Source organism: Pelobates fuscus, chromosome 6 (genome assembly GCF_036172605.1).
Source record: "Pelobates fuscus isolate aPelFus1 chromosome 6, aPelFus1.pri, whole genome shotgun sequence".
NCBI lineage: Eukaryota > Metazoa > Chordata > Amphibia > Anura > Pelobatidae > Pelobates > Pelobates fuscus.
The window spans coordinates 35,824,381-35,834,268 of NC_086322.1; the positions used below are offsets into that span (position 1 = coordinate 35,824,381).

The window sequence follows — 9,888 nt, forward strand, 5'->3', positions numbered from 1 at the left end:
ATCTGGTTATGTCAAACATGCCCTTCATGTTCATTAAAAACTAATTTCTTTAAGAAAGCATATAAATTAAACCCAAGTTAAAGTATCACCATTTAATTGCGCTTAACACGGAATTCAGTCTCCCCCCCCAAACACTGGATCATCCTACACAAAGTGAAACAAAGCTCCGTCTCAGCAACAGCCCGAGGATGGCATTCACATAACAAACAGTAACAGTAAAAATCTAGAAAAATCCTATATTGTCAGAAAAAGTAACACTAATGAAAACTGTCCCAAAATCTATAAAAGTCTAGACCCAGCAATGACCATAGTTTAACTAAAGGACCCTATGAATTTTTTTTTACTTCTAACACGGCCGTACGGCCAACTCACGCTTGCAGGACCTCTCACGGGCGGCTCCTCTCCTATGGAATAACTTGCCTACTGCCATCAGACTCTCCCCTAGTCTTCAATCATTTAAGAAGGGCCTTAAAAGCCATCTCTTCAGGAAAGCGTATGGCCTCCCAGAGTAATCTCTCCCTTACATACCTGTCTCTTGCTCTCCTATGGGATAGTGCTTTGCTCTCTCCTCCAGCTCTGCTTCACTCCTACTTGATATTTCCTATCCTAATGTTTCTAATACCCCACCTCGTATAGACTGTAAGCTCATTTGAGCAGGGTCCTCTTCAACCTATTACTCCTGTAAGTTTTCTTGTAATTGTCTTATTTATTGTTACATCCCCCCTCTCAAAATATTGTAAAGCGCTACGGAATCTGTTGGCGCAATAATAATAATAATAATAATAATAATAATAATAACACACTCTAAGTCCCAGAAAACCATCACCAAAAATAAGAATAAATCCCCATGAAAATTAAAAAGATGCACAAAAAACTATATTTAAATGACATTGGATTGGTGTGTTTATATATACTTTTTTGACAATTTACATAAAATTCTGATGTAAATCCACATAATCTAGTATTTATGGAATATGTGCTATATGAAAGTAGGGTTCTATTACGTTTTCTAACTCTTGATTCTGTATTCATCAAGCAACAGTAAAAGCCTCACTGGACCCAACAGTGGCCATAAGCAGAGTTGTTTTCTGTGACACTTGTGAATTCTTCATGCTGTAGGGCGGTGCAGGAAAAGTGCTGCTCTGTAGCATGTAGAAATCACTTGCTGCAGAAGGGAAATAACTTTATGGCTCAACGAAGAGCTGCAAAGGAACTGCTTTGATTAGTGGTTTCCCAACTGCAGCCTATTAATTCCACAAGCTGCAGGGAAGCACTTTTCATGTACAGTCCATTAACCTGTAGACGTAGTTAGGAGACTTGGGCACAAATCCCTTTCAGCTGTGTTGAACAAATCAAATACCTATTAATCGATGCACAACAAATTGATTAAATTTTACCATCAATTGGAAGGCATTTGATTTGACCAATGTAACTGGAAGTGATTGGTGCCCAAGTCTAGTGATTAGCTAACCATTCTCCTACCAGATTAACCAGCAGAACATTGCTCAGAGTCTTCAAACAAACCACGTTCAGCTGTGTTTAGGGAGGGGCCAATACTATAAAGCTGATGGACTGGGTGGGGGATTGTTGTACAGAATTATCTGGAAACAGTTCCTGAGTGTCTAGAGATCTAGGAGTTTGTTTTCTGATCTCTGTGATAATGGATACACCAGGTATTTTATCCTAAAATATGTATATAATGTAATACTTTCATGACTTTTTTTTTTGTTTTTTTACTATTTTGTTTTATTTTTTTAATCTGCTTCAAATTCCATCTGTGCGTTTGGATAAGGTGACACCTACTTACCTCCATGTATCTCTCAGCTCCTCATCAGACATTAAATGCTGGGGAAAGTAGGTGAGATCTCCCATAGAAGATGCCTATGTGCTAGTTTAGGACTACAGGAATGGATGTATGTTACTTTAGATGCTGGCAATGAAGTTAGTGTCAGAAATGTGTGTGTGTGTGGGGGGTGGGGGAGTGGGGAGTGTCCTCAAGCATAGCAAATCAATAAAGTTCTAAGGTGTGCAGACCGGAGATGGGTTTCACATAGGTGCAATGCCCAACTCTTGTAAGGACCATTGTGATGGAATGGTGAGTTTTACACTCGAGTATATCTCAAAGGACAATTATATTCCAATCATATGCCTGCTGTTTGTCTTTATAAATGGTAATGTGGCCTTCTATGTTCAGCAATCTGTGTGGAAAGACTTATGTTATGGAGTGGTTTATGTTGGGAGGGGACAATGACTTTTGTGACCTGGTTTAGTGAACTGGTCATCTTGCTTAGTTTGATACCTGGTTGAATGGTTCTCCTTTTCTCAGAGCTGAAGTTGGGAGTAAAGGGTGTTCAGTTATGTTTAATGTCATCCTATAGTGCTGTCATGCTACATCTGAAATTAAAATGCTTGAAGCTTCCTCACCCAGCTTACAATGTAACCTAGCTATCCCTTTTGTAATGCCTCAATGTAAACTGCAGCACTAATGGAATGTTAAAGCTATATTCATAGTGTCTGTATCTCTGTGCACGCATGTGAATGGGGACATGGAAGTATGTAGTTCTTAATTGGTATACTAGTTATTAGTTTGCAAGAGAAATTAGGTTCACCTCTGCGCTACCATTCTACATAAGAGAAGGCACTTGTGCCCTCAGTTCCCTGTGCAAGGTGGGAGGGAACAATCTGAAATATCCATTAAGATATCTAAAAACTTGCTGACCTTATTGTAGGAAGTCCTGCTGTTGCTCTGTACTGGATCTTGACCTCAACCAGTTCTTATTCATAATTTAAAACGTTTCCTCTAATTTCAGATACCATCCTGTTTGCCATCAGCAGTGACTATGTGGCTAGAGCTGGCCTACCACCCAAGGATCGTATGGATAGCTACTACGACAGATCTACTGCTGTAGGGAAGCTAAAAGATGTAACCAAGATTGTGTTTAGCCCTGAAGGGCAGCTCTTTGCTGTCCGTGGCGGGGATCTTTATACTGGGCCCATGCCTCTGTCTGCAAATCTTGATTGGTTCTCTACTGCCAAGAGAGTGGGAAAAGCTGAGTGGGTTCAATTTAAATTTCTATTCTTTGACCCTAATGGGCTTCTGTATGCAGCTACAAAAGATGGGGAGCTCTACAAGGGTCCAGCACCAAGCAATGAAAATGTGTCCTGGCGTTATGGCCAAGCAACCAAGATAGGAAACTCTGCTTGGAATAAACTTGATGCGCTTTTCTTTGACCAAAAAGGCAATCTGTATGCTGTGACCGATGGTGACAAGCTTGTAGTGGGAAGCCCTCCATCCACAACAAATGATAAATGGCTTGACTCCTGCACCACTATTGGAAATGGTGGTTGGCGAATTCTCACCCACTTCATGGAGATCAGCCTTGATGACCTACTGTGGTGTGTGGATTCACGCAATGGCAACACCTATAAAGGGAAAATCCCAACTAAAGATGATACCAACTACTTTGATAAGGCTGAGAATCTAGGTTGGAACTATAATAAGTACCGCTTTCTAGCCTTCACCACTGATAAAACCATCCAGAGTGTTGTAAGCTTTGAATTCCTACCTGCATCAGGCAAAATACTCTCTCAGCAGCCAGAGGTGGTCCAGTCTCAAATCTACAAGAATACAAGCAGCGTTCCCTTAAAGTACTCCTTCTCGTAAGTAGCTACTGAATGTTAGTCTGACACTCTTGCTTACAGAAGGGTTTAATCTGCCATCAGCCCATTTTGGGTTAAAATAGGCAAATACCAGGCTTCTCAAATGCATCACATTCTAGTTTCCAAATCCTCTGTTCACTCTCCAGTTTAATGAATAATTTTCATTGCATCCAAAGACTGACTTTTTTTTCTTTTTAATATCTAGTAATATCACTCCAAACTTGTTACTGGAGGTTGAGGGTATAATCCATTTGGTGTAAGCTGTATACTCTACTAGCTGTGGTTTTTAATTCTTCTTCTTAGATTCTCCAAAACCATGACTGAGACAAGCAGCTTTACCCAGGAGCATGGCTTTACAATAGAAGTTGGTGCAGAGGTCAGTTTTACTGCTGGCATCCCCTTTATTGGTGACATGGAGACAAGCATTTCCATCAACACAAGTACCACTCACACCTGGAGCTTCTCAAAGACCAATGAAACCCAGGTATGTATCTGACATGATAGTTGGGTTTTGGATCTGTCTGCATACTGGCCACTGAGAATCCAGTTGTGGCAAATTTTGCAAGCTGATGTGCATTTTAACTTTACCTCTTACCACATGCTCCTTCCATTCTGTGCAGATCCTCTAAATCGTCAGTTCCTGTCTGTCAAATAACGTCTTCCACCTAGACATTATTTCAGAATATCTGACCTTATTGTCTTCAAAATGTTTATGAAGGTCTAATCCCTCAACACAGCCAGTGACTACCTTTTGTTTCTGACTCACTCTAGCAATCAACAGAACTAGTGTTTATGAATGGAAGCTTTCTTTTAAGCACCTGCTATTCAACCCTTCATTCTAACGCATGTCTCTCTCTACAGACCAGCTTCTCAGCCAGCACGGATGTAGAGGTGCCGGGTGGAAAGTCTATACGTATGATGGCTTCTGTCACAAAAGCACAAATGGATGTGCCATACACTGCCAAGATCTGCACCCTGTTTGGCTATGAAACCACCATCCAGGGAACATGGAAAGGGGTCACTCACTACAACCTGATGGTCACTCAGGAAGACTACAGCGGCTGAGGTGGATCACCTGTATACAATCTCCAAATGTAGGCTGGAATGTGATTAAATGAGGGCATCTAATCCACATAGTACATGGTCAATTAATGTATGCTTGATTGTTGGTGCCTTCTGGTGTACAGTTAATAAAATCTAAATTAAGACTTGGTCTTTTGTGACTTATTCAATTTGAAACAATATCGTAGGCACTGATTCTTTCATTAATTCTACTGTTGGATAATAGAACCACATGTGTGGTGCAGTAAACATATGAGTTACCTCAGCCATCGTGTGACACACACACACACACACACACACACTCTCAAGTTATGATCTCTGGAGAAAGTGGCTGGGCTTTGTCTTCCTAGTTTTCTTTCCAGACTCCTATTACAGGCCAGGTTTGCAATTCAAGGATTCTGCTTTTGTATGCAGAGCTCATATGTTGCACTCTTCAGTCTGCTAGCTGACTAGTAATACTTCTACAAAGAGAGAAGTCCTGCGCTTAAGCAGCAAGGACTACAATACACATTAGCCCCAATATATAGTAAAAAACAAAGAAAAAATGTTACCTGCGCTTTCTCCTTAATCCCTATGTATATTTAGACAAATGGAGGTCATTTAGTTGCTCCAATGGCCATTGGAGGGAATGCCCGCCTGCCAACGTCAAGGCAGACCCCCCTCCCCCCCCCCTAAGCGGGTCCTAACACTGACCCTTCAGCCTGCTTCCTTTAGCTTCTGGCAAAGATATCTCTCATGTGTTACCTATTAAGGGTTAATAAGTATATAGGGGTGTATATAAAAAATACCCCTTTCTGTCTCATTAGAGATCTTTGCCAGAAGCTCAAGGAAGCAGACTAGTAATACTTGCCAACTATCACTAGGTCCATGCACAGGCCTGAAAATATCTTCACGCAATCTGGCTTGATTTGACATAAATTGTAGACTTTAAACTATTCTTCTCTAGCTTGGTGTGAACAACAGTTGGGTTTTGTGGTTTATTGTTTTACAACTTTGAATGTCTTACCATAACAGTTTATATTGTCCAATGCTCTCCCCTTCTCCATACAATGTCTTGCCATGTTTCTAAGTAGGGGATACAGTTGATGGTTTAATCACAATTTGTCTAATGTCCCATGATTCTTCTTGAGATTAAGGCTGCCCTTCCAATATAAGAACCAGTCTCTAAATGTGTAAAATAGTGAGTAGGTGCTTCACTGAAATCATGACAGTTTTGTATATAGTTAAAATATACAATAAGTGGTGTAACCAGTACCCTAGTGCTTCCCTTATGCACCAGATATTAGTAATACAATTAAAAGAAACATGTACCAGTGTATACACCTCCCCAATGTGATCACAGCAAAAATGAGTAATATTACCAATATAAAACTTGACTGTAATACAAACAGCGTAGAGCTTGATTGGGATATAGACTAAAACAAGAAAAAAATAGAAAACAGTGCGAACTGTATAATGACTGATGGAAAATAAGTGAACATATGACTCTCACTCACATGCTCCAGAGCCGTATCAGGCTCAGGGGTGCCAAGTACTGGCTAGCGATCCAGGTGATTCAGGTAGATGAGACTCCAAGATTGAGTACAAAATATTTATTGTATAAAAGTATATGCACTACTGGGCACTATGGGGGGGGGGACAGACAATCATGTAATATATAACAAAATTGGAGTTCCACTTACCCCTATTTGTATAGTAGCCCAGAGTGTAAAAATACACCTCAAATAACAAATGTTGGATACAAGCAGACGCGTTTCGGCTAGCAGCCTTCCTCCAGTGCTTGTCTCCATGTCCTGTTGAGTCTTCTTATAGAAGTCCTATCTGTGCCATTCACCTGGATTCAATTTAGTGCCGGCGTCGTGTCACTTCCGGTTTTGCGACTGACGTCACTTCTGGTTTTCGGCCGGCTGGAATACACGCTGAAACGCGGCGTTCAGGATGTAGGTTGCTCTTAACTGTTGTACTTGAGTCCCCATAGCAACCATACGCTCCATATAGATAAGATGAGTACCATTAAAATGGGTGATATTAACAACCCCTGGATGTTGGGCTAAGGTAACATCCCCAGGACGTACTTGGAAACCAGAATAATCTGAATTTACCTTTCCCTGTTAAATACTTAAATTTGACTTGTAGAATTGGAAGGTGGTTCCTTCCTAGCTCAACAAGAGGGCGCATTGAGTTGACTCTTGTTTTAAATGAGTTGAGAAAGTTTATTGAAGAATAAAGAGGTTTATGTTATCCTTTCTTTTATATCGGTTGATATACCAAGGGTAAAGCACTTCCAGTCCAACAAGTAATGCTGGTTGTTATATTCAGAAATTGGAAGAACCCTGAGTTCTGGAATTCAGATTGTCTATAGAGTTCTTATGTTTTTCCTCATGGTGGTGATTTTGCTTTCGGCTCATTACATGGTTTGTACTTCTGTGGCCCAAAGGGGCACTGTAGTCTGAAACCTGGACAGCAGACACTGCATCAAAAGTAAAGATGCATGGCGGAAATATATGCCTGGAATCACAGGTATAGGAATTTCCAGTTCAAAGATGACGCCAGAGGGGGCGGAAGGTTGAAAGGTTATAAAACCATACCTTTGTTTCTGCTGGGTCTCCCTATTGAGGAAGGTGTGGTATGAAGGATTCCATCTTCCCGAGTATATTAAAGGGTTTTTCTCCCGGTTGTTCCTAGTCCCAACCTGGATGTGTTTTTTTTCAACCAATCTTGGATCTAAAAGTCCTGAACAAACTCATTTTTTTACCAACATGTCGAAATGGAGAATATGGCGTCTGTCGTTTATTTCCTTAAAAAAGAGATACTTCATGGCAACTTTAGATATAAAGATGCCTACCTGTCTTTTCCTATGTGAAGCCACTATTTTACCTGAGGTTTGCTATCAGGAAGGTGAAAAGGGTTCATTTCATTACAATTCAGAGACCTTTTATTCGGGCTAGCTTCAGCACCCAGGTTTTTTTTTAGGTCCTCACTCTTTTCACAGTTTGTTTTTAAGTTACTAGGAATCACAGTATAGAGGCGCTATAAAATCTATACGCTAGAAATCCTGGAAGAATGTTTGGTTTATCACCTAGTAAAATCTCACCTTGCCACTACGAGGTCTGTCCTGTTTCTTGGGTTTTGATCGAGTCAGGGACTCGGTAGGTTCATCTCACATGAGAAAGTGTATGAAGATGAGGTTTGATGATGCACCTTCTTCGACTGTCTGTAGGTTCGGTGAGAAAGCCTTGCAGGTTTTAGGTCATCTGACCTCTACAATCCCAGTGGTTGATTGGGCCTGAGCAAATTCGAGGCTCTTACAGTAAAAAATTGTGTCCGATAGTCTAGGAAGTTAGAAGACTTCTATTCTTTTAATGAGTATATCAGCTCATGCAATAGAAAAGTTCTCTTGTTGGCTGAATAAAATTTCTTTATACGGTCTTTTTGTCACGAACCTTGGATTGTAATTTCTACAGTCTTTTCAAATACGGGTTGCCTGTATCACTTATGACAGGGTGTTGGGTCATAAAAGGATACAGAATAATCTTCATTATTCCAATGATTGTTGTCGGTTCTCTATGCTTTTCAGTAGTTCAAAGTTTCTTTGTAGGGAAGGCTGTAAAGCTGTGGTTAGGCATTCAGACTACGGTCTCCTACCTAAAACGTACAAGGCAGTACAGAGGTTGTAATATTTTATTTCCTTGGCTCAAGGTTTATGTCCTGGGCTCGAAGTTATCGGGACTTCATTGCCGCCATTCCCTTTAGAGGTAAAGACAACGTAGTAGCGGACCATTTCAGCAGTTCAGAATGGTCCCAGAACGAGTGGTCCCTCGATCTAGTAATTTTTTCGCTTGGCGGTGAGGAGATTCAATCTGCCAGTCTTAAACCTTATGGCAAGTTGATCATATGCAAAGGTTGGTTCGTTCTCCTCCCTCTTCAAGGTAGACAAGCCTATGGTAATGGACGGACGGTCTTTCGATCCGGGGGGTATTTCACCTTGCTTTCAGTTTTTTTCTGGTAAACCTTGTCCCAAGGGTCTGCAGAAGGGGACATCAGATTGAGCTTGGTTGCTGGCCTTAGTGCCGTACTGACTAAACCACAGCTGGTTCTCGGTTTTTATTTAACATGTTCAGGTTGACGGCTTGGCTACGGCTAAACTTATTCTACATGGTAGGGGCATTAAAGTAGTAAGGTTTCAGTTACTGTTAAATTCTACCAGGTACTCTGCCTCTTCTGTCTACTAAAGAATTTGGACGTGCTTCTCCTATTGTTACTATCCGGCGTTCTTACGAGGTGTTTTTTCTCATGGTTTTAGTCTGTCTACCCTTAAAGTCCAAGTTTCCACTCTCAGTCAGTTTGGTGATAAATGGGGCTTCTTGTCCTCCCATTAGAAGATATATATATTTTTTTTTAATCGTTTAACCTCCTAAGTAAAGCTGCTTTTACTTTTGGGTTTTGCCTTTAGTTTTGTAATCTGTGTTCTCAGCCTTGAGAACCTTTGGATGCAGCTTCTTTAAAAGAACTAACCTTGAAAACAGTGTTTTTGTGGTCGTTTCTTCAGCTAAGAGGATAGTGGTTCTCCTTTCTTTCTTTCCTGACTTTACTATACTTCTTCCTGATAAGGTGATTATGTACCCTATGCCAGGGCCGGACTGGGAATTAAAAGCAGCCCTGGAAAAAAATATTTACCAGCCCCATAATGCGTCGCGCCAGCATAGTGTGCAGATACAGTTAGAAAAGAGAACTTAAAATTAAAAATTATTACTCCAACGTAAAAAAAAGCACTCATAGGCTTCAAAATAAACAAAAGTGCTGATTTATTTTAAGCAGATGTGCCTTTGCATGTAATCAATGTTTCAGTCCAACTACCTTGACATATTAAGGAAAGCTTGGTAATGGAACTGAAATGGTGAATGTATGTAGGGCACAACTGTAAAAATTGACGTTGCTCCTCCCTCAGCCCCCAGCATTAGTGACAGGAGTCAGTGGCGTACACATGACCCATGGGGCCCCGGTGCGAAAATTGATCCATGGGGCCCCGGTGCGAAAATTGATCCATGGCGGCGGGCACCTGGTCGCAGGGGTTGCAGGGCTGAGACCCCTGCGACCGCGGTATGTAGGCCAGTGCATCCAGATGCACACACACTTAAAGGACCACTACAGACACCCAGATCACAT

At 41.1% G+C, this 9,888-nt stretch overlaps 1 protein-coding gene across 2 annotated transcripts; it reads left to right on the plus strand.

Annotated features, from left to right (window-relative positions):
• The first annotated feature begins 1,575 nt into the window (after positions 1–1,575).
• On the plus strand, positions 1,576–4,823 carry LOC134615314 (tachylectin-2-like). Of its 2 annotated transcripts, none has more exons than XM_063459809.1 (4): positions 1,576–1,673; positions 2,811–3,660; positions 3,964–4,144; positions 4,522–4,822. In XM_063459809.1, exons 1-4 carry the CDS (start codon positions 1,661–1,663, stop codon positions 4,723–4,725), a joined length of 1,248 nt encoding a protein of 415 aa, XP_063315879.1. In that variant the 5' UTR covers positions 1,576–1,660; the 3' UTR covers positions 4,726–4,822. The 2 variants fall into 2 exon arrangements, with proteins under 2 accessions (XP_063315879.1, XP_063315878.1); XM_063459808.1 differs by lacking the exon at positions 1,576–1,673 and adding an exon at positions 1,723–1,858 and having other exon boundaries at positions 4,522–4,823.
• Positions 4,824–9,888: the final 5,065 nt, after the last annotated feature.